This window comes from Anopheles darlingi, chromosome 3 (genome assembly GCF_943734745.1).
Source record: "Anopheles darlingi chromosome 3, idAnoDarlMG_H_01, whole genome shotgun sequence".
Lineage (NCBI taxonomy): Eukaryota > Metazoa > Arthropoda > Insecta > Diptera > Culicidae > Anopheles > Anopheles darlingi.
In genome coordinates, this window is record NC_064875.1 from 65,363,124 (window position 1) to 65,384,905 (window position 21,782).

Sequence of the window (21,782 nt, forward strand, 5' to 3'; positions counted from 1 at the left end):
CGTCGGACAGAGCACCTCGGTGTAGTAGTCCCGTGGGATCAGATTATTGATACGTATGTAGCCCAACTCGAGCAAATGGTCGACGGAGTCATCGCTTTTCGAGTTCTTCGTGTACAAAAAGCTGCTCAGGATAAGATCCGCTATGCCGATCTGCCCATCGGCCTCCGTCAGGCGCCACTGGGCATGTTTGAAGCAGATTTCGTTAGCGCGCACGATCGTAACCGGTTTATCTTTTCGGAAGGTAGCCATGCGATTGGAAGCCGACAGTTGAGCCTCGTTGTAGCACGATAGCATCATATCCAGCTCGTCGCTCTTCGTCGTCAGTAGCTCCTTATAGGTCAGTATCCGGTTATGTACGTCCTCGTACTCGACCCGCAGTTCCTCCGTATCACCCTCCTCCAGCCGGGCTTTCGTGATGAAATGGATGTCCTTCTCCAGGCAGCGTATCCGTGACATCAAACTCCGGATCTCCGTCTGCATATGCTGTATCGGACGCTTCTGATCCTCGCTACTGTACAGCTGCAGCTGAAACCGCATCCTGGCCAGCTGCTCCAGCGCTTCCTTGCGCTGCGGCTCCACGTACAGCAGCAGATTGTTAACAATATCCAGGATCATCGCGTACTGGAGCGAATTCGTGCACACATCCAGATCATGGTGCATCAGCGTGAACGCATCGACCGGTTCGTCCTGACTTTCCCAAGGTACCAGCGTTTCCTCCACCGGCAGTGGCGGTACTTCGCTGATCGTACCAGGATCGATGCTCGTGTCACCGTAGCAGACATAGAAGAACTCACACTTACACCGCGACACGATACGCTGTAACTGTATCGGTGGCTTTTGACCCTTGCTATAGGAACTTTCGCCCAGCACACCGACCGTTTCCGAGACGACACCACCGACGCTCTGGCCGCTACCGACGAGATGCGGCAGATCGGGCAACTCGCTAATTACCGTCACTTCGCGATCCTTCTCTTGAATGTTGTCCACCTTCAGCCACATGATTTCCGCCATCTCATGCGCATCGCCCTCGTTCGCGCTGACCGTAGCGTAGTATTGCATGCACTCGAGCGAACCGACCCAGGTCGTCTTGGAGACGATCGTATGATCGCGCCAAACGGGACGATGTACGCGTTGCAGGATTTCTGCCTTAGCCGCGCTCAGTATCACATAGCCGGACGTTTCGCAGCCTTTCAGCAGCACCTGTGAGTTGACGAGCGAGATGGCCCAATTGTAGTGCATCACGTCACCCTCCTGGTACGCCTGAAGACCCTTCAGCTGCTGTTGGCGGGTCTGCGCGGATTGATCGTCACTGTACACCAGTGGCTTGTGTTCCGCTTCCTGGATAAGCTGCTGCAGCATCGCCAGGCTATCACTGGATTGTTGCGCCTTCCCTACCGATCGTCCAGCCCCTCCAGCACCACCACCACCAGCCGTGCTACCCGCCCCTGCTCCAGAGTGCAAATCTTGACCACCGGTGCGCGCTTTCAACGGTGTACCACCGGCCCCGCCAGCACTTCCACCGGGACCAGCAGCACCCACAGCACTTCCACTAGCTGCACTACCTTCCTTACGGAAACACTTGAGCGCCTCTGTGGACAGATTGTTCTTGAGCTTTTGGCTCTTCACCAGCGAATCGAACAACGCGAAAGCCACATCACGGTTATCTTTCGTCCAGGCACCCTTCAGATCATACACGACCAGCTTGTGCGTCGGTGTATCCTTTTCGCGCTCGTTCCCATTGGTCGACAGTAGTGCCTCACGCCCGTACGATACTTTCGCCACGCTCAGGAAGTAGTACCGATAGATGTCCCCGCTAGCGGTCGAAATGTTTTCCGAGCTCTCCGAGTTGCTGCGATCCGCCCGTTGATCACATTCACCGTTGGTAGAGAGCGTCGTCCTTAGCCATATCTCCGAATCGTTCAGCTCGCAGTTCATATACATTACCGACCAGTCGGCGCGCGGTCGATGAATCAACCCATCATCGATCGGTTGCAGCGTAAGCGTGTGCTCCGAGCTCAACGTAATGCGACCTCCACTTAGCTGAAAACCACGATTCAGCGCATGTGACATCCAGTAGAAGATCTGGAATCGCTGCAGACTCATCTGCAGATTCGCCTTGCGATAGTGCCGGCTCAACTGCTTCTTCCTTGGCCGCACATTGTTAAAGACTGGTCCGCGACGCGTTGGCCGTGTAACACCGGACAAGATAAGCTTCAGGCTCTCAAACCACCGCAGCGTGCTACCATACAGCACCAGATTTGGGATGTCCATATCGGACGTCGGTTGCTTGATCTCGAACGATACCCATATGTTGAGATGCTGCGAGCGGAACGCACGGAACGAATCGTGCACTTGGTTGCTGCTGTACTCGGGCAGCTTATCCGGTGCGCACGGTATGACCGAGTGGTGATCGTTCGGATTTGCCAGACAAACCCAGTTCAGCTTGAACGTGAGCTTCAGGTTCGGCAAATGAAGCACCCGGCAATCATCGTACTGGGAGGCCGTTCGTACGTAGATATTTAGATCACCCTTGAACATGAGCCGAGCGTTCGAGTACATGATCCCACAGTTGCTCCACGTAAGCTCCATCTCCTCGGTCGTATTGTATGGATCGAGTGACGCGTGCAGAAGGATCGTAAACTGCTTCGCTAGAATCGACAACTGGCCGTGCATTAGCAACCGCATCTTGTCCCAGAACGGTAGCGGTGGGCTAGGGTCACGGGAGGGTGCCGAGATCTTCTCCATCATCAGATTACACTGAGCCATCACCGGTTCCCAGCACGGTCCGAACGCGTACGCCAGATAGTCGAGATCCCAGTTAAAGTCGTGATAGAACTTGATCGACGTCATGCTCCGCTGTACCGTGTGCGTACCGAACGGTTCACCGATCTCAATCTCGACATCTCGTTTCGCCCGTCGCGGTGGTGCCATCTCAGCACCGGCCAGCGTACCGAACAGGTGCATCGCCTTCACGTGAAACATGGGCTGCGGGTAGTCACGAAGCAGAAACATCCACTCGGAACAGCTAATGTCAACCGCCCGGCACCACAGCGTGACAAACTCGATACCCTCGTCGGGCCATGGACTGTCCGGATCGAGCATGCGTATCGTCCGGATCGCATTTTCGGCCCCGTGCAATGACGGATCTGCCATCGCCATAATCTCCAGATCGGTCATTACCCAAGCGATAAGTCGCGTTCGCGGTGGCCCCGTTTCCGAGATCTTCTTTGATCGCTGGATATAGATTTCTGAATTTTTCTTGATCAGATTCGCGTTCAGCTCTTCCAGCATCCCAGGCGGTAGCATTAACCGTTCCGCGCACAGCTGCTCGATCTTCTGATCGAACAACTCCTTCCGTTTCACACTCTCGTGGTACTCATCCAGCAGCAGGACATAATTTTCGCGCAGCTTTACCTCGAACGGATCGTCACTCATCTCGAGCAGAAACTCCTTAATCTGCAATACGGATGGAACATCATTAGCATCGAATCGACGACGAAGCTACCTTCTAGTATGCCTATACCTGTATGATCATATCACTCGGTAGCGGTAAATCGACGGTGAACGGTTTCTTCTTGTAGTTGTGTACCACCTTGAGCCACTTGTAGATCGACACAAACTCATTCACGATGGCCCCGTAGAAATCGTGCTCATAAGGGAATATAACCTGCAACGGAAACGAAACGATCATTAAGGATCTCTCTCTCTGATTGCTAATCAATCGCAAAACTCACCTTCACACCACCAATGGATGTTAACCAGGCTCGGTTTGAAGCTAGCTTAAACTGTTCATAGTTTTGCCGCTCCTGGCACAGCAGATCGACCCGATCGGCCGATTCCACGTACAGACCCTTAACGGTGAAGATATGCTGATCATCGATCTTAATTGCAATATTCTCTATCGAAAGCATCCACTGCTCGTTGCGTAGTGCGTACGCATTCTCGACGAACACCTGCATCGAATGCCGATCGCTGATTTTGATACCGATCTCAACGCTCGAGTCCGTATAAACGATAAATGGTAGCGAGCGTAGAAATGATTTCGCGGCTTCTGCCATCCCATCACCACTGGCAGAAGCAGATGGTAGCTGTGGAGCCGTCTGTGGAAGCTCCAGTGGTGGCTCGGGTATGGGCTTTGGTTTCAAATCAGCCCGAAGCTGTTGCATCTCCTTCAATAGCGTCACGAGGTGCATATGCAGATTGGCATTCCACATGATGACCGTATGCTCCAGCAATCGCAGCTCGATCTTGGACGATTCCTTTTCTTCTACCAGCTCCACCCGCACACCTTTCACGTTGGCGAACACGTTCTGCAACTCGGCTGATCCATACTCGCAGCCCGAGATGTGCCGGAAATCCAGTATCTCCATTTGGAACCCATCGAGACGGACAAAATTCTTGCTCGTCGATTTACCCACCGTCAGCTCGTTCAGATTGGCCAGCACGCACGTTTCGTGCTGATTGAACAGGAACCCGGAAACATCCGTTACCCGTGCCGTGACCAGCAGATCGCGCACGAACGCCAAACTAGACGAGTGCCCTCCACGGTGTGACGACGAGGCGGTTGATGGTTTCACATGCGGCGTCTGCTGCTGTTGCTGCTGGGTACGGTACTGCTCGAGACAGCGTTTTGCGTGAACCAGATACTCTGCCAAGCCGGGACTGTACTCGAGACGGAACGTGTGTACGGAAAAGTCCAACTTTGTCGTATCCCCGTAGCTGCTCAGCTTGTTCAGGCTCATCGCAATGAAGAACGGGCTACCGCGGATGTGGCTTTTCTTTAAGCTTTGGGCGCTTTCCTTGTGTGACAGGTTCGAGCCTAGCGACCACCAGACGGATTCGATCAGCAGCTCAGCACTCCAGTGCCGACGATCGAGCAGTAGATTGAGCAACCGGCTTTGGTACACCTTGCTGCGCCGTTCCGTAGTCTGATCGAGCAGCAGCTTCGTGTGAGCGCAGCAAATCGAAGAAACCTGTCCCGGGCCAAACTTGAAGACTGTCGTTAGGTCCCACAGCTCCGCACAGCCCTTCACGATGATGCGCTTGAGCAATTGATCGAGCAGACCACTACCGCTGGCGGACTGTCTGCCTAGGAAGCTGGCACGTCTCGATCGACCATGCCCATGACCACCGCCACCGGTAGCGATGGCAGACGGTTTATGGCTCTTTGGATTTAGGCTCTTGCAAACTCCAGCTGCTGCCGATTCGTTCGATAGAAAGTTAGCGTTGATCCAACCATAGATCTCGCGATGATTGTAGATCAGCACGAAAGAGGACAGCTTGGAGTACACGTTCAGCAGGTTATTCTCGAGCTTCGAGTCGATGTTGAACTGCTGCAGATACAGCAGCTTTTCCTGGCGCGTATCGATCTCGAGCTGCTGCAGCTGCAACCCAACGTACACCAGCGGCAAAGGATTGTCCTCCATCGCAGCGCCACGGTTCGGGCTGAACTTGCCCGATACGGCAAAGGTTTGCAGCGAGGCGGAGAAATCGTTCGAAGTGTTTTCACGCACCGCACTGATGGTGGTGTTTTCGATTTTGAGCGAAAACAGTTTCGGTATAATCGGGGCTATCCGTTCGTATACCTCGTTGAATGGAAGACTAGAAAGCGATCCAGCTGTGCCAGAACCGTGTTCTGAACCAGCGCCGTGCGGCCTGAGCGAGTTAGACCGTGCCCGTTGCCGATGCTTCTGCGCTTGCACATCCTTAATGAACTCGTACAGCCCACCGTGCAGGATTACCTTTGTCGTGGTCATTGCAAACGTAAGCTTCTCCAGCGACATTGGCCCATCGACGATAAGCGCCCCATCGAGCGCAATGCCAAAGCTGAGCTCGCCCAGACACGACTGAGATTGGTCGGCGGCCTTTCGCGAACTTTCCGGACGCTTGGGCAGTATCTTGGCCTGGGCATCGCACAGTGAGGCCGACACGAGCAATGATTTCGTGCTGTGCACCAAGCTTCCATCGAGATGCAGTTCCTTGGCGGTCGCATGCAACCACCAGCCCGGATCCTGTGCGCTGTTCATCAGCGCCACCGCGATATTGTTAATATGGATCGCCATAAACTGGGCGAACTTGAGGATGCGTGGCGAGACCTTCTTCTCTCGAAAATCCAAAATCTTCTGCTCGCTGGCCAGGCCATTCGTGGCCGCGACAGTGGAGCCCATATCGTGCGATTGGCCATAGCTTGCAGGTGGCGTACTAGCCGCACCTTTCCTGGGTGACGAAGGTCCCCCGCTGGTTGGAGTACCGGCACCACCGGTAACCACGGGACTCTTCTTGATGTCCTTATTGATACGAAGGTCACGCACATTGATCGACAGCAGCTTCGAAACGTCCGAATTCACGAAACTACTCTGCAGACTTATTTCGTCGATCTGCACCGAATAGCCGCTCTTGCACACGGTCACATCACGCAGCGATAACGGAAAGGCGAATCGGCCCACATTGATCTCGATCTTGTACAGCTTTCGCAGCCCATACCCGATCACCTTCGGCAATATCCTGCAGGAATCGGAAGTAAGGGGCGACCGTGAGCAATTCGAAGGAGCCGGATCGCTGCGTGCGTGTTTACGGCAAAGTTACTTACCAGGCTAGCGCAAGGTAGATGAGCCCCGAGAGCACCAGCACATAGAGAATCTGTAGCATCATGCTAGCACCATTCTTCACCAACTTTGCAACGGGATGGAAAGGGATTTTTTGCTAAATTTATGCTAATTTATACAGAAAAGAGTTCTCCTCTGTCGGGCTCCGTTCGGCTGCCGAAAATCCTCCAGGTGTTGTGACGCATCGCTTTTATGTAAACAAACGTATGTCAAATGAAAACAATAAGTAAAAAAATAAAAAATTTAGAACGCGAGAAAACTCGGCGTGCGTTTCCTGAAGAAGTTTCATGAAGAAATTTGCGATTGCCGATGGAAGAGTTTATGGAAAAGTGCCGCTTGTGTCTGGAACACGGTGAAGGCGTAATGGTGTCCCGTGTTGAGGAGCTACCGCCTGTGTTTACCTTCCAGGTAATTCTCTTATCACAGACCGCAGAACACCGGATTGTTGGATTCAAATCAAACGTTTCCTTCCGTTTTTTTAGCTGGATCCCGACTGTTCGCTTCCGGTGAACGTATGCCGACAGTGCTTTAGCCAGGTTGAAGATTTCTACAGCTTCTCCAATGCGGTGCTCCAGAACCAGGAGAAGTTACGGGCATTACACGCACAACTGAAAACGGAATTCATTCAAGTGGAAGAGATTAAGCTGGAATCGCCCTTCGAAACGGATGCCTTCGGTACAGCTTCCTCTTTGGAGACAGAACAAAATAAGCTCAACATAGATTCAGATACTGAAAGTCGTGAGTTGACGAGTCAGAAATCACAGTGCGACACGATGATCGTCAATACAGCAAACGATCTGGAGACGGAAGAAATTGATCAACAGGGAGACCAGAATAGCGAAGAAAATTACGATGAACCCAACGAAGAACCGGAATCCGAAGAGAACGAAAACGATGCTTTGAACAAAAGGGGTCTCAAAAGAACACGAGAAATCAAGAGTGAGGCTGTAATCAAAATGCAGCAAGAAAACGAAATGATTGCAGACTATTTTCAGCTGGATTGTGAACAGTGCCCTCACAGAGCGGACAACTTCGTGGCTCTGAAGAAGCACTACCGTGTGCGGCATAATCGTAGCGGATATGTGCGCTGCTGTGAACGCAAACTGTTCAAACGCTGCGATCTGCTCGAGCACCAGCAGGTGCATCTCAATCCGAAGCAGTTCGCGTGCGATCTGTGCGGTAAGCAATACCGCTCGAAGGAGTACTTACAACGGCATCGTCAGCAGGCCCACGATTCCAGCGCGGAACGCAAATTTAAATGTACCGAGTGCCATCGAAGTTTTCTGCATCGGTTTCAGCTCAATTCGCACCTTGCGCGACATGTGAAGGCCCCGTGCCCGCAGTGCGATAAAATACTTTCCAGTAAGGCGGCTCTCGGTATTCACATGCAGAAGATACACAGCACCGAAGGACGCATGATATGCGATACCTGTGGGCGCGAGTTTCGTACGAAGCTGTCGTTCACGAAGCACGTGCAGCAGCACCAGGGCACATACGTGCCGGAACAATATCGCTGTGATTACTGTAGCGCTCTGCTGGCGAGTAAAGTAAGCCTTAAGAAGCACATCCTGGTGAAGCACAAAACGACGGACGAGGAGTACGTCTGCACGAAGTGTAATAACGGAAAACGCTACCCAAACAAGTTGGCCTTCGATAGTCACAAGCGGAAGGTGCACGTCGAGAAGAAATATGCCTGTGATTTCTGTGGCCGCGGGTTTAAGGATGCGAAAAATTTGCGTGAACATCGAGCCGTCCACTCTGGTGAGGATCTGTACCGTTGCGAGCACTGCACGGTTGCCTTCAAATGGAAGTCCAACATGTACGCACACACGAAAAAGCAGCATCCCGACGAATGGGCAGCAGCCAAACGGAAGACGGAACGCATCACGTAGTGGATAGCGAATAAAGTTAATAATCCTTAGTGATCCGATTATCGCATTTTATTCGTTAGCGCCATCGTGGGAAGATATTTGAAAGAAAGATTATAAATGTTGGGATAGTGTCGCTGCAGAGTGTACTTTCATAACGAATAATTTCCAAATCCCCTTTTTACGGCCCGATTACCGTTGCGATTCCGTTACGAGTTTGTTTGAAATGACAGACTACAGAGTGCGTCACGGCCGAGGATGTTTTCCTAAATGAAATCCGGAACGAAACAATAAACGCCGGATGTTCCGGGCTCAAATACGGCGTTTCTGGGTTCAGCACTATCACTAAGTGGAATCATGAGTGACGAGCATTGCCGATTGTGCTTGGAAAGATGCTCATCTGGGGAGCGCACCTCAATCGAAGATACATCATTCCGAGAAATCGCTGCAGATGTGTTCTCGTTTACGGTAAGCCAAGCTAAGAATTGAAAGGTGTTGTTGAGAATCTTCTGTTCATTTTCATTTTTTAGATCGAAACTCTGCCCACGTTGCCGGAACTGGTATGCAGTGCATGCTCCGATCGTATGAGCGATTTTCACGCGTACGCCATGCAAGTGCGTACCAATCAAGAGCTGCTCATCAAACAGTCCACGAGCAAGGCTTCAATGTTTGAGATGGTTGAATTGGAAACATGCACTGCTGAACTGGCCGTGGAAAAAAAGGAAAGTGTAGATGGGCGCAACGATAATCACGATCCTTCCGAGGACCCTGACAAAACCCACAAATCGGAGGATGATCTTATACGCACGTACTATGATATGAGGTGTGAGATCTGTTCGGTTGAGCTCGATACATTCGCCAAACTGCAGCGGCACTTCAAAAATGAACACAGCGAGCGTGGCTATGTGCGGTGTTGCGATAAGGTATTGACAAAACGTTCGCAGGTTCTCGAGCATATCAGAATGCACGAAGGATCGTTACGTTGCAACCTGTGCCAGAAAAGCTACAAATGCAACCGAACACTGGAGCTGCACAAGCTGATCTACCACGCTAAGAAGGAAGACAAGCCATTCAAATGCGACAAGTGCCATCAGGCCTATCCGAGGCAACATCTGCTTACTGCCCACCTGCAGCGGCATGTGCAGGAGCAATGCACGGTCTGCCGGAAGACGCTATCGAACTATCAGGCACTGAAAGTGCATATGGCCCAAATGCATGGGCATGATAACCAGCAGATATGTGCCACCTGCGGAAAACTGTTTCGCACGAAGCAGGCCATGGAGAGGCACATCAAGGAGCATCGTGGGGAGCAAAGTATTGAAAAGGTGCAGTGCCATATCTGCAGCAAGTGGTTCAATGGGAAGAGCAATGTGAAAAAGCACATCCGCTACATCCACGTAGAGCAGGGACAGGAGTTCCAGTGTGACATCTGCCTGCACAAGTATCCCAATACCCGTGCCCTGATTTACCACAAACAGCGGGTGCACGTGGAGGAAAAGTTCGGCTGTGAATACTGTGGAAAGCGATTTAAGCGAAAAATATATCTCAAGGAACACATCGCATCGCACACGGGACAGCCGCTGTATTCGTGTGAGGCTTGTGGGGCTACCTTCAACTCCAACGGTAACCTGTACGCTCACCGGCGTACCAAGCATCTTACGGAACAGAGAGGGCGCATACCGTCACAAACCGAACTGCAAGAGCAAAGAATCAACGAGGCAGACATTAGCAAAGAGCAATAAGCTTACCGATAAAGAAGTGACTAACTGAATTTAGTAGTAAAAATAGTGTACGAGAGTTTCAAAAACTGAACGAAAATACAAACATTTTTGACGAAACTGTGACTTGTGGATCTCTTATTTTGGAGTCTTGTCTTGTTGTTTTTGTTCGGAGCCCTTTTTAGTTCAGAATTTACAAAACCAACGACCGCAATCCGGGCAAAATGAAAGAAAAGTGTCGATTATGTTTAACTCTTTTGGAGTGTAGTAACTCTATTTCACTGTCGGATTCCGAATTTTATATGAAACTAGCGACGTTGTTCCAGTTCAATGTAATTGGGAGGTGGAGTCCGCCGCGCGAATATTTTAATAATTGGATGTGTTTATGTTATCTTCCCCTTAGATACTCGTCGATAATGCTCTGCCGAATCAAGTTTGCTCCGTATGCCAATCGTCGGTGAACTCGTTCTACACCTTTCACCAGGATGTGGAAGCCAATCAAATGCTACTGCTGGCTCTACAGAACGACAAAGATCCGATTGCCAGCTTCCTTCCCGAACCCAGAGTAGAGGAGTGTGTCGTCGAAATCCTAGCGGAAACAGCACACAATGGTGACGATGATGATGATGACGAGAATAGTCCATCACAACCGGTAGAAGACGAACAGGATGTGGAGATCTACAACAATGACAACAGCTTGGATGATGAAGGTGGTGACAATGATGATAAAGGGTTCGCGAGTGAAGACGATGAAAGGAGTGAAAAAGTACATTCAAAGACTGATGATGAAGCAACAAGCCAGCCAGAGGTGGTGGCTGTAGCACGTGAGGGCCAAGAGGAGTTGAAACCACGGCGGAGAGGACGCCCGCCAGGAAAGCGTAATCGTAAGAAAACCCTCAGCCCGGTGGAGAGACCGAAACCAAGGAAGCAAAACAACGTTAACGAAAAGGAAGAACGGATTGCGGAGTATGTCAGTTTAGAGTGCGAGCTATGCTTAATGTCGTTGAATAGCTTTGTGAAGTTGCAGAATCACTATCGTGAAGCCCATGGCACTGCGGGGTACGTGAGATGCTGCAATAAACAGTTCTTTCGGCGGTATCTTCTGCTCGACCACATTGCAGCCCACATTGGGACGATACGGTGCGAAATATGCCAGAAGAGCTACAAATCAAGCCGCTACTTGGCGCTTCACATGGCCAAAGCGCACGGCAGCGAAGAGGATCGGCCATATAAATGCGAAGTGTGTCAGCTTTCCTTTCCAAAGACGTATCTCCTGAAAACGCACCAGACGTTGCACGTCCGAAAACAGTGCCATTTGTGTAATAAGGTGCTGTCGAGCCAACAATCGCTGAGGGTACACTTAGCACAGATGCACAGCGACGATAACCAGCAGATATGTGCCACCTGCGGAAAACTGTTTCGCACGAAGCAGGCCATGGAGAGGCACATCAAGGAGCATCGGGGGGAGCAGCTGGTAGATCGCATGCAATGCGAGTACTGCAAGAAGTGGTTCAACGGGAAGTACAATCTCCGTAAGCATATCCGTTTCATCCACAACGAGGATGGACAGGTGTTCCGGTGCGATATCTGCCAGCACGAAAGCCCCAATAGCCGAGCGCTGCAGAATCACAAACAGCGCGTACACGTGGAGGAGAAGTTCGAGTGTACCTACTGTGGCAAACGGTTCAAACGGCAAACCAGCCTTCGAGAGCACATGGCCTCTCACACCGGTAAACCACTCTATTCCTGCGAAGTCTGTGGCATCACCTTCAACTCGAAAGCCAACCGTTTTAGCCACCGCAAAAATAAGCATCCAGTCGAATGGGCAGCTAACAAGCGGTTAAAGGAACAGAGGGAGTTGAGTAAGAACTAAGTATTAGGAGTCACCCTGCTGAGTCCAGTAGTCAGGAGCAGCCAGAACATGCGTTACGGACCAGAGACCGTAACGGTTTTGTTTATTTCGTCCAGTACTGTATTTGACAGGTTGTGGCCTTGTGGATCCGTTGTGTATGAGCCACAACAGCCAAAATAAATCGCATTTTTCCACGCTCATTCCGCGCTTGGTTTAACAAAATGAACGAAAATTGCCGACTTTGTCTAGCAGAATTGGAAATTACTTCAGTCGCCACTCCAATTGGTGACGATGGGTTTCGTGAAATATTAGATAGAGTCTTCAAATTTACGGTAAGCGCCAAATCTTTTACTGTGCTTACCTGGATCGCCCAGCTTACCTGGATGGAAAATTGCAGATCTTTGCAGATGAAACGGATCCTGGACAGGCTTGCCAACCGTGCCACTCGTTGGTTTCCCAGTTCTATGAGTTTAGCCTTCAGGTGGAGGAAAACCAGCAACAGCTATGGACCCAGCACAGGGAAGGCAAAATCGAGGATGTGAAAGTGGAACTTGATACCGAGAACCACTTGTTCTATCATGTGGACGTGGATGATCTACCACCGGCGTCCGTGAAGCAGGAACTTGCGGAGCACTGTGGAGACAACGATGGGGATATCGGTGATGAGGATATGGATAATGACGACAAGAATGATTCTGATTATCTCCCCAAAACAGAGGATCCTCAAATACCGGACGGACACGATGTGGAGGAACATGTTGCGACTATTGTCGCTGCGAATGTCAGGAAAACGAAAAGAATCAAGCTTAGAAAACGTCACCCTCGTATGGCAAAGGATGATAAACCTATCCCTCAGCCGGAGCCTGAAACAGAAATGGATCCGGAAACGGAGAAAGAGGACACTGAGGAGCAGTCGAAACAAAATGAGGATGATCAGCGCATTAAGGAGTTTTATAACCTAGACTGTGAATTATGCTCAGCGAAGCTGGAGAACCTCGCCACTCTACAGTCACATTATCGACGGAAGCATGAAATCAAAGGCTACATTCGGTGCTGCGATAAACTGTTTTATCGCCGATTCCAGCTGCTGGACCACATGGCCGCTCATCAGGGAACGATAAGATGTAAAATATGTAACAAAAGCTACAAAAGCAGCCGATATTTGGCGCTGCACACGATGAAAAGCCACAGCAAGGAGGAAGATCGTCCGTTCAAGTGCACCAAGTGTCGCCAGTCGTTTCACAAAGAGCATCTCCTGAAAGCGCATCAGGCGAATCACTTGTCCGAAAAGTGTCCGATCTGCGAAAAAGTGGTGTCGTCCAAGTACGCACTGAAAACACATGTAGCTCACATGCATGGTAACGATGGTAACCATATTTGTGACGTGTGTGGTAAAGAGTTCCGCACGAAGCAGGCCATGGAGCGGCACATCAACGAGCACCTGGGACTGGAAGTGGTGCAGAAGGTACAGTGTCACGAGTGTAACCGCTGGTTCCACGGCAAGTACAATCTCCGGAAGCACATTCGCTTCATGCATATCGAAGACGGGCAGGTGTTTCGTTGCGAGATCTGCCAGCACGAGAGCCCAAACAGTCGGGCCCTCTTGGATCACAAGAAGCGCGTACACGTGGACGAAAAGTTCGAGTGCGAGTTTTGTGGCAAGCGGTTCAAACGAAAGCTATATCTACGTGAGCACATCGCATCGCACACCGGTAAACCGCTGTACTCCTGCGAAGTTTGCGGGGCTACTTTCAATTCCAATGCAAACTGTTACAACCACCGCAAAATCAGGCATCCCGCTGAATGGGAAGCTCGCAAGCAGGCATTCCTGGCAGCGCAGCTCAAAAGTCCAACCACTGAGCCCAAGAAGGACTCCTAAAACTTAGATTAGCATCAATGAGAATGATCGTATATAGTTTATAGAAGAGTTGTATTTAGAGTTTTGTTTTCAAAACTAAGTTCATAGCATGGTAGGAACAATACGGTGAATAATGTAATGTAATAATGTAAAATTACTTTTTCTTTTGGAGCATACAAATCGAACGGAGAGACTATTATCTATTCTCGAATGCGCTAGGATTATTTTGCTTATTCTGGAACATTTCAATACATTTTAAAAATTAATAGTTAATACATAAAACATTTTAATAATAAAAGAACGAAAAACAAGTAACTTTATTTAAACTACCGGATTTTATGCAACTTTTACGAACCGAAATTTTCTTTGAGCGGATGCCGGATTGCAGGCCATAGGGCGTATGCGGTTGTGCATATTTCGGTCAGTACTGAAAAGCCGTGGCCACACGGAGCGAAAATTTGCGCGCAAATTTACAAATTAATGCCAAATCGTTTACGCTTCGATATGTTTACGTGGCCGGGTTGAGGAAATTAAAATCGTTTTGTGGAAGAAAAGGATTGAACACACTAGCAATGATCACTATCTATCAATGTAAACCACAAATAGAACATATTGCGAGCCCTTCCGTTTGCAAACAGCTTTTACTCTAGGTTTTACGCTCCACGGACTCATAAGCCGTGGCCACACGGGGCGAAAACTCTAGCGCAAACGAAAAAATTAATGCCAAAACGTTTACGCTTGCCGTTTACATGCTGTCAAACGATTATTGGTCCGTGGAGCGTAAAACCTAGCGTAAAAGCTTTTTGCAAACGGTAGGGCTCACAATATGTTCTTTTTGTGGTTTACATCGACAGTGAGTGATCATTGCTTGTGTATTCAATCCTTTTCTTCAAAAAAACGATTTTAATTTCCTCAACCCGGCCATGTAAACATATCGAAGCGCAAAAGTTTTGGCATTAATTTTTTCGTTTGCGCTAGAGTTTTCGCTCCGTGTGGCCACGGCTATAATCGTTTGACAGCATGTAAACGGCAAGCGTAAATGTTTTGGCATTAATTTTTTCGCCCCGTGTGGCCACGGCTAAAGTGGCCTGAAATTTATTTTTGCACTAGGTTTCCTGTAAAAAGAAAGCGCATTTTGATTTATAAAGAAATCCATAAATAAGAAAAACGTTTCAGCGATTCAAGTCAACAAACTTTTGCTGTACACTGTACCGCTTGTCAACAGAAGACAATTCTTGAAAAAAAAGGAAAATTTGGCGGCCGTAAACAAATCCATACTAAACCGAACGACTAAAAATGGAACAAAAGTGTCGGCTTTGTTTAACAAATATGCAGAGGTTTAACGAGACAACTATACACGACGATTGCCTTCGTGAGAAAATGCAAGATTTATTTTTCTTTGAGGTAAGTGGCCAGAGAAACATCGAGTAAAAATATGACCAAGTATTCTACAACTTCCCGGATCTCTTTCGTCTGGTTACAGATTATTGCAAGCGATTCGCTGCCGGTTCACGTGTGCGATGCTTGCGAGAGTGCGGTAACCGATTTCCATTCGTACTGCAAGCAAGTGGAAGCCAACCAAAAACGGCTGCACGAGACTATCCAGGACGAGCCAACTTCGCTGGAAAATGATACAACCGAGCCGACATATGATACGGAATTTTTGGACTGTGAACTTAGGGGCGAGTCACCTCACAGCCCTGACGGTGGCGACATCGAGACGCAGAAAAGTGTTGCAAATGACGCGATGATGCTCATGATTTCATGCCAAAAAGCTCTGGAAAAGTCGGACGATGAACCAGTAATCAGTTTAAAACAGGAAGCCGAATCAGAATCGGAGCTCGAAAGCGAAAGTGAGCCGGATGCAGAACGACAGCCAGATGAGGAAGACCGAACCCATAAGCCATCGACAATAGTGAAAGCCCGCACAAGACGCGAGGCCGATAGAAAGGCGGATCAGGAGATCAAAAAGTTTTACAAACTGGAGTGCGAGATTTGTTCCATTGCACAGAGTGACTTCACGAAACTGTTGGCGCACTACCAGAGCCAGCATGGCACTCGCGGCTACATGCGCTGCTGCAATAAACAGTTTTTCTATCGCCACGCCATTGTGGAGCATATAGAGAACCATCGGGGTGACATTAGGTGTGAAATTTGCCTTAAAACGTACAAAACGCGTCGTTATCTGGCCCTGCATTTCGCTAAAAGCCACGGCAGCGAGGAGGATCGTCCATATAAATGTGCCACCTGCGGTTCCAGCTTCCCGAAGGCGTACCTTCTGCGGGCGCACGAATCGCTGCACGTACAGGAAACGTGTCCGATCTGCAAGAAGGTCCTGTCTAGCAATCATGCACTGAAGGTGCACATCTCGCAGATGCACACGAACGATACGCACCACATATGCGCTACCTGCGGTAAAACATTCCGGACAAAGATATCGATGGATCGCCACATGAAGGAGCATCTGGGGTTACCGTGTGAGGAGAAGGTACAGTGTGCGCAGTGCAACAAGTGGTTCCATGGTAAGCACAACCTCAAGAAGCACGTTCGATTTAAGCACACCGAAGTTGGGCAGCTGTTTCGGTGCGAAATATGCCAGCACGAGAGCCCCAACAGCCGGGCTCTATCGTATCACAAGCAGCGCGTACACGTCGAGGAGAATTTCGCGTGTGAGTACTGTGGCAAACGGTTCAAACGCAAGTTGTATCTCCGCGAGCACGTTGCATCGCACACCGGCAATCCACTCTACACTTGCAACATCTGCGGGCTCAAATTCAATTCACACGCGAACCATTTTACGCATCGGAAAACGAAACATCCGGTGGAGTGGGAGGCGCAAAGACGGTTGAAATCAGCGCAGGAGATGAGCAGAGATACCGTAACACTGGATAATGTGGTGTAGATAAGACCAGAGTTCGTTCAGTTTTTATTTAAGTTTTCAAGTCAACATTTTTAAAATGAGTTTTACTTGGTTCAATAAGTTTAAGTCAACGCGTTAGTGAGTCCCATTAGAATAACTGTTATCGTGAAATATCCAATGCCAAATAAACTCCTCATAAATACGTAATTTATAAAACGAAAAGAAGAAAAAAATGTTGGCCACAAAAAAAATTGAAATTCGTGTCAAGCATTCAACTACTGGATGTAACCATGGTGACGAAACGAGCGCTGGTTTGGGCGGAAGATCAACAAGCTTTGGAAATTTCGGCGCTACAAAACGTATACAAAACGATGAATTTCGTACGCCGTAACTGTGAAACGTCCTCAATATCTGTGCTAGATCGCAATCCACGCCATGGATAATGTGTGCAGGTTTTGCCTGGAACACATAGTGCGCAAAAAAGCAACTTCAATCGGCAACCATCAATTCAAATCGATGGTGCGACGAGTGTTCCCGTTCGAGGTAGGCCGGGGTAGAGGATGCTCGGTGTTGGAACTGACCTCGAACTGACGATGTTTCTTCCTTTTTCCGTAGATCGACTACGACGAGAAATTGCCAATGAAGGTTTGCGGGAAATGCTTCTCGGTAGTACGCGAGTTTCACTGGTACTCGCAGAAGGTGCAAGCTGTCCAAGAGCTCCTGGAACGACAGTTTTACACAACGGAGAACGAATCTTCATGCTCAGTGTCCCAAGCAGCCGTTGATGACGATAATGCTGGTAATCTTAGGGGAAGTGATGAGCAAATTGGTTTTGGCAAATGTGACCACAAAACACCAACCGAGAAACTTTCCGATGTAGTAAGTATCTCTTCGGAGGATACGCAATACACCGAACAAGATGCTGCCACTCCTGCTAATCATATCGACAGCCGTCATTGTTTAACGGATTGCTCAGATTCCTATGATTCGGAAAACGATACCAACGAGAAGCCAGAAGGGCAAGAAACAGAGTCGATGCAGTGCGATGTAACGACAAACAACAATCAAGAGTCCATCACAGCAACCATTCATGAATCACAAAACGAAAGATTTCATGCGGAAGTTGACAAACAGTCAGCATCGGTTACGGCGGATTGTCAGCGGAACGAGCTATTGGCGTACAGTGCGCCACAAGCAACGGAATACGATCAGAGCGGTGAAACAATGAACGACTACTTCCAAGGCCTTTCCGAGATTGTGATCAGCGACACTGCTGGTTGGTTTGAAGATGTACAAAATATCATCTGTGAAGAAGTGCCACTGTTGCAAGAATTTGAGATCTTCAACAGTGGCAGTTTTGCCGGGGCCGACAAATCCGTTGTGCAAGAGACGAAACCGAATGAGTCCTCGCAGCTTCACGATCAACCAACAGTTGCACCATATCCATGCGCTGCGGATACTTTCCAGGTCGCGCAACAAACGGCCACACATGCGAAGGTCGTGCACTATAAGGAAGGCTTAAATTCGAAGGAATCGGAAGAAATGGACTATGGTTATGAACAGAAAAGTAACGCAACAATGGGCGTCAGTTTAGAAGATCTGAATCCATCGGATGGTACAGAACCCCTAATAGATTCGTCAATGAACAATCCGCAAGAAGAGAATGATCAAGCCCAAGAATTACATGATGCAACCGAATCTGTAGCAAGCGGAATGTGCAACATGGATGCTACAGCAGCTGGTGCATGCGTTGGCTCACAACATCCTACATACCTTACGAAACATGACCGGACTAATGGTCATTTTAAAAGCCAGGATGATGGCTCCAAGGATGAACATAACCATAGCGATTTAATCGACCATGTACAGGAAGTGCCATACGAGGAGGAAGTCTATAGCGAGGAAGCAGCGAACCAGTCTCTCACCATCGTTGATCATGCAACCGTACGAGAGGTTTCTACGAAACAAGAATTGGGCAAAATTCCGGTCGTAGCTAAATCCGTTTTCGTCAACAACAGCAATGCCCAACCCACGTCCAATAAGACCCAAACAGTAGTGATTTCTTCGTCGTCTTCTGGTTTCATGGATGCGTTTAGTAAGTTTGTTGAACAGCAGAAACCTCCAGTCGAAAGTTACAACAATAGCATTTCAATACTCGAATCAAAGAGACAGGCGACAGTGGCCTCGATGTCGAGCAGTCAGCAAAATCTTCCCACTAAGAAAACAACATTAAAAAAAGATAATGAAAAGGCATCCAACGAGCTAGACAATGCTATAGAGAAGTACTTCGACCTCCAATGCGAACTGTGCCCCCAAATTACCGAGGAATGCTTTACCACCTTTGACAAACTAACGGCACACTTTCGAAAAGTACACGATATACGCGGGTATGCGCGATGCTGCGGCAAACAGTTCTTTTATCGTCGCCAATTGATGGATCACATCGATTATCATCGGGGTCTTCTGCGGTGTAGCGTTTGCGATAGAAGCTTCACCACGAGAGCTGCCATGAAGCAGCACGAGAACGTGTACCATAAACCGACGAAATTGCAGTTTCCGTGCACGGAGTGTAGGACGGTGTGCGACACCCAGAACGAATTGTCAGTCCACAAGTCTTTGATGCACAATAGAGTACCTAGCGAGACGCATGAGAACCAAGACCAAAGGACGAAGGATTGCAAAACATGCGGCGCATCTTTCACCTCAGAACAGCAGCTGAATAATCACATGATGGTGCACTGTGGAAACGAGAACGAAACGAAACTCGCTAATACCCGACCGTGTCTACATTGTAGCAAAGTCTTTCGAACGGAGAAGCGCTTTAACTCGCATATGCTTCTGTATCATCCCAGGCACGTGTTCTCCTGCGATCTTTGTAGCTTTTCGTCTCCCAATATGTCGTTGCTGCGGAAACACAAACTAAACAAGCATGCAGCAATCGTCTCAAGCCGCAGCAGAACGCTGATGACACAAAGTGAACGCCGGTTAACGGGTGTTGTGTACGGTGGAAAGGCGCACATAGGTAGTGGGTTCGTGGGAAGTGAAAACCTTCTGGCGTTACATAGTCACCAGCAGCACCGCTCCGATAAGACCGTCTACTCGATAAACAGCAATGAAGCGAAGAACGACGATAATAAAGCGACGGAAGCCTACTACTAATGGGACGGGATTGATTGGATACGTTTCAGCGTTTTTTTCAGTAACATTAGCGTCATGTTGATATATTTTTAGCTATAGAGCAACCTGGTGGTTCACAGTAGGCTCTTCTGTTCTGCCCCGAGTCGGCTACTCATCCACTGCTGGCTTGCTGGATTTGCGGTTTCCGGAGCGCCTCCCATTCGACGGGATGTTTGTTTTTCCGGTGCGAATACTTGTTCGCGTTCGAGTTGAAGGTTGCGCCACAGATTTCGCAGGAGTAAAGCGGTTTTCCCGTGTGCAGTGCAATATGTTCCTTCAGGTAGAGCTGCCGTTTGAATCGTTTGCCGCATACATCACACTCGAACCGCTCGTCGACGTGCACGCGCTGCTTATGGTTGGCCATGGCCCGACTGTTGGGACTTTCGTGCGGGCACAGATCGCACTTGAACGTTAGGCCAGCCTCGTTGTGTGTGAGCTGGATGTGTACCTTCAGGGCCCGTTTACTGCCGAGCCACTTGGAGCACAGCGAGCACTGCACGTGCTCCGTTTGGTCGATACCCATGTGCAGATTGACGTGCCGGTCAAAGGCCTGCCGAGTCCGGAACTCCTTTCCGCAGCTGTCGCATATTAGCTTCTCACGATTACCGTGAATGTTGACCATATGGACGCGCAGCGATAGGCTGCTGGCCAGCTCCTTGTGGCAGATGTCACAGGACACACGCACGTGCGATACCATGTGCGCCTTCAGGTGGCACTCGGAGGTGTACGACTGGTGGCACTGGTTGCATTTGTACGGGCGATCTTCTTCCCGGCCGTGCACGCGGCTCTTGTGCACCTGCAGATAGCTGCGGGTGCTGAAGCTCTTGTTGCAGACATCACACCGTACCATGCTCGAACCGACATGATACGACAAATGCTCCAGCAGGCGGTATCGGCTATGGAACGTGCGACCGCAGCAGGTGATGTATCCCTTAGTCTTGTGCTGTCGTTGGTAGTGGCCCTTCAACGACGTAAAGCAGTTCATCTTCTCGCCACACAACTCACACTTCATCGTGTAAAACTCCTGCAGTCGTCGGTTCTGCTCTTCGAACGCTTCCTTGGTTCTGCGCACCGTTGGCTTTCCGGTTTTCTCCTTCGGTCTGCGAGGCAACTTACGTACCACGGCGCTCCGTCTGGGCCGATTTTTCGTTGGTTCGTGCGGCGATATCGGGTCATCCTCGGCATCCTCCGTTTCGGTGTCGGTCCTTTCATCCGGATCGGTGCTATCGGTGGCTTCGAAAGTCTCTTCAGCCATTTCAGAGTCCAGAAACTGCTCCTCGTCGGTGGGTTCCTCTTTAACGATCAGATCCTCGCTAAGAAGCTCTTCGTCACATGTGTCGTTGAGCGAACTACACTCGATGGGTTGCTCTGATTCTAGCTTCACCGTTTCGAAGCATTCCTCTTGCTCTTCCTGTTCGGGAACCAGTTCCTCCACGAAGCCGTCGCTGTTGTTCCACAGTTTTTCTTGATTCTCTCTTACTTCCTGGTGGAAGTCATAATACTCGGTCACCTTTGAATCACATTCCCCACAGACGAGCACGGGCAAAGGTTCCTGCGACAGGATCTGCAAGCCAAAAAACGAAACGCCTTGTAATTCATGGTTCTCTTTTCTTTGAGGGACGCGTCCAGCGCGTCACTTTCACAGCTTACCGGGAAATTGAAAACGATCGCCACCCTCTGCTGAAAACCATTATCCTCGATGGATTTGGAATGCTTCTTGATTTCCACTAAACATAATCGACACCTTTCGTCCATCTCGGCGATCGAAACACAGAAAAATTTGTTAATTTTAATTTGACCAAAACGCAAACAAACCAGTCGTGAGACGTGACCCTATTAACAAA

The 21,782-nt window shown here is 49.4% G+C and overlaps 7 protein-coding genes across 9 annotated transcripts in view; 5 read left to right on the forward strand and 2 right to left on the reverse strand.

Annotated features, from left to right (window-relative positions):
• Positions 1 to 6,762, reverse strand: part of LOC125955251 (protein KIAA0100) — an 8,757-nt gene extending 1,995 nt beyond the window's left edge. For both annotated transcript variants that reach the window (XM_049686290.1, XM_049686289.1), the window contains exons 1-4: positions 6,590 to 6,762; positions 3,735 to 6,504; positions 3,524 to 3,667; positions 1 to 3,456 (exon numbers count right to left, since the gene is read on the reverse strand). The exon at positions 1 to 3,456 is cut by the window's left edge and continues 702 nt beyond it. In XM_049686290.1, the coding sequence (XP_049542247.1) occupies positions 1 to 3,456; positions 3,524 to 3,667; positions 3,735 to 6,504; positions 6,590 to 6,651 (6,432 nt within the window). In that variant the 5' untranslated portion in view covers positions 6,652 to 6,762. The remainder of the gene's footprint in view (positions 3,457 to 3,523; positions 3,668 to 3,734; positions 6,505 to 6,589) is intronic.
• Positions 6,763 to 6,860: 98 nt separating this feature from the next.
• Positions 6,861 to 8,499, forward strand: LOC125955294 (zinc finger protein 883-like). Its single transcript, XM_049686393.1, has 2 exons — positions 6,861 to 7,013; positions 7,088 to 8,499. The coding sequence occupies exons 1-2, from the start codon at positions 6,915 to 6,917 to the stop codon at positions 8,495 to 8,497; spliced, it is 1,509 nt and encodes a 502-aa protein (XP_049542350.1). The 5' UTR covers positions 6,861 to 6,914; the 3' UTR covers positions 8,498 to 8,499.
• A 260-nt stretch (positions 8,500 to 8,759) lies between these two features.
• LOC125955298 (transcription factor grauzone-like) lies at positions 8,760 to 10,299 on the forward strand. Its single transcript, XM_049686398.1, has 2 exons — positions 8,760 to 8,941; positions 9,004 to 10,299. The coding sequence occupies exons 1-2, from the start codon at positions 8,831 to 8,833 to the stop codon at positions 10,213 to 10,215; spliced, it is 1,323 nt and encodes a 440-aa protein (XP_049542355.1). The 5' UTR covers positions 8,760 to 8,830; the 3' UTR covers positions 10,216 to 10,299.
• A 194-nt stretch (positions 10,300 to 10,493) lies between these two features.
• LOC125955711 (zinc finger protein 845-like) lies at positions 10,494 to 12,064 on the forward strand. Its single transcript, XM_049686855.1, has 3 exons — positions 10,494 to 10,523; positions 10,595 to 10,931; positions 11,313 to 12,064. Exons 1-3 carry the CDS (start codon positions 10,494 to 10,496, stop codon positions 12,062 to 12,064), a joined length of 1,119 nt encoding a protein of 372 aa, XP_049542812.1.
• Positions 12,065 to 12,075: 11 nt separating this feature from the next.
• LOC125955712 (transcription factor grauzone-like) lies at positions 12,076 to 16,962 on the forward strand. The gene is made up of 3 exons (XM_049686856.1): positions 12,076 to 12,375; positions 12,441 to 13,919; positions 15,385 to 16,962. Exons 1-3 carry the CDS (start codon positions 12,265 to 12,267, stop codon positions 16,801 to 16,803), a joined length of 3,009 nt encoding a protein of 1,002 aa, XP_049542813.1. The 5' UTR covers positions 12,076 to 12,264; the 3' UTR covers positions 16,804 to 16,962.
• A 190-nt stretch (positions 16,963 to 17,152) lies between these two features.
• On the forward strand, positions 17,153 to 20,042 carry LOC125955272 (uncharacterized). 2 transcript variants are annotated; one of them, XM_049686355.1, is made up of 3 exons: positions 17,153 to 17,304; positions 17,377 to 17,640; positions 17,712 to 17,872. In XM_049686355.1, the coding sequence occupies exons 1-3, from the start codon at positions 17,197 to 17,199 to the stop codon at positions 17,745 to 17,747; spliced, it is 408 nt and encodes a 135-aa protein (XP_049542312.1). In that variant the 5' UTR covers positions 17,153 to 17,196; the 3' UTR covers positions 17,748 to 17,872. The 2 variants fall into 2 exon arrangements, with proteins under 2 accessions (XP_049542312.1, XP_049542311.1); XM_049686354.1 differs by having other exon boundaries at positions 17,377 to 20,042.
• LOC125955291 (transcription factor grauzone-like) lies at positions 19,952 to 21,760 on the reverse strand. Its single transcript, XM_049686388.1, has 2 exons — positions 21,589 to 21,760; positions 19,952 to 21,502 (listed from the first exon to the last, which is right to left on the reverse strand). The coding sequence occupies exons 1-2, from the start codon at positions 21,691 to 21,693 to the stop codon at positions 20,051 to 20,053; spliced, it is 1,557 nt and encodes a 518-aa protein (XP_049542345.1). The 5' UTR covers positions 21,694 to 21,760; the 3' UTR covers positions 19,952 to 20,050.
• Between the last annotated feature and the right edge of the window lie 22 nt (positions 21,761 to 21,782).

Coding starts and splice junctions, on each gene's coding strand:
- LOC125955294 (XM_049686393.1), top strand. CDS start 6,915: ATGGAAGAGTTTATGGAAAAGTGCCGCTTGTGTCTGGAACACGGTGAA. Junction 7,014..7,087: donor CGCCTGTGTTTACCTTCCAG/GTAATTCTCTTA, acceptor CCGTTTTTTTAG/CTGGATCCCGACTGTTCGCT.
- LOC125955298 (XM_049686398.1), top strand. CDS start 8,831: ATGAGTGACGAGCATTGCCGATTGTGCTTGGAAAGATGCTCATCTGGG. Junction 8,942..9,003: donor CAGATGTGTTCTCGTTTACG/GTAAGCCAAGCT, acceptor TTCATTTTTTAG/ATCGAAACTCTGCCCACGTT.
- LOC125955711 (XM_049686855.1), top strand. CDS start 10,494: ATGAAACTAGCGACGTTGTTCCAGTTCAAT. Junction 10,524..10,594: donor CGACGTTGTTCCAGTTCAAT/GTAATTGGGAGG, acceptor TCTTCCCCTTAG/ATACTCGTCGATAATGCTCT. Junction 10,932..11,312: donor TGATGATAAAGGGTTCGCGA/GTGAAGACGATG, acceptor ACCACATTGCAG/CCCACATTGGGACGATACGG.
- LOC125955712 (XM_049686856.1), top strand. CDS start 12,265: ATGAACGAAAATTGCCGACTTTGTCTAGCAGAATTGGAAATTACTTCA. Junction 12,376..12,440: donor ATAGAGTCTTCAAATTTACG/GTAAGCGCCAAA, acceptor GGAAAATTGCAG/ATCTTTGCAGATGAAACGGA. Junction 13,920..15,384: donor CTGAGCCCAAGAAGGACTCC/TAAAACTTAGAT, acceptor GTCTGGTTACAG/ATTATTGCAAGCGATTCGCT.
- LOC125955272 (XM_049686354.1), top strand. CDS start 17,197: ATGGATAATGTGTGCAGGTTTTGCCTGGAACACATAGTGCGCAAAAAA. Junction 17,305..17,376: donor GACGAGTGTTCCCGTTCGAG/GTAGGCCGGGGT, acceptor CTTTTTCCGTAG/ATCGACTACGACGAGAAATT.
- LOC125955291 (XM_049686388.1), bottom strand. CDS start 21,693: ATGGACGAAAGGTGTCGATTATGTTTAGTGGAAATCAAGAAGCATTCC. Junction 21,503..21,588: donor CGATCGTTTTCAATTTCCCG/GTAAGCTGTGAA, acceptor TTTGGCTTGCAG/ATCCTGTCGCAGGAACCTTT.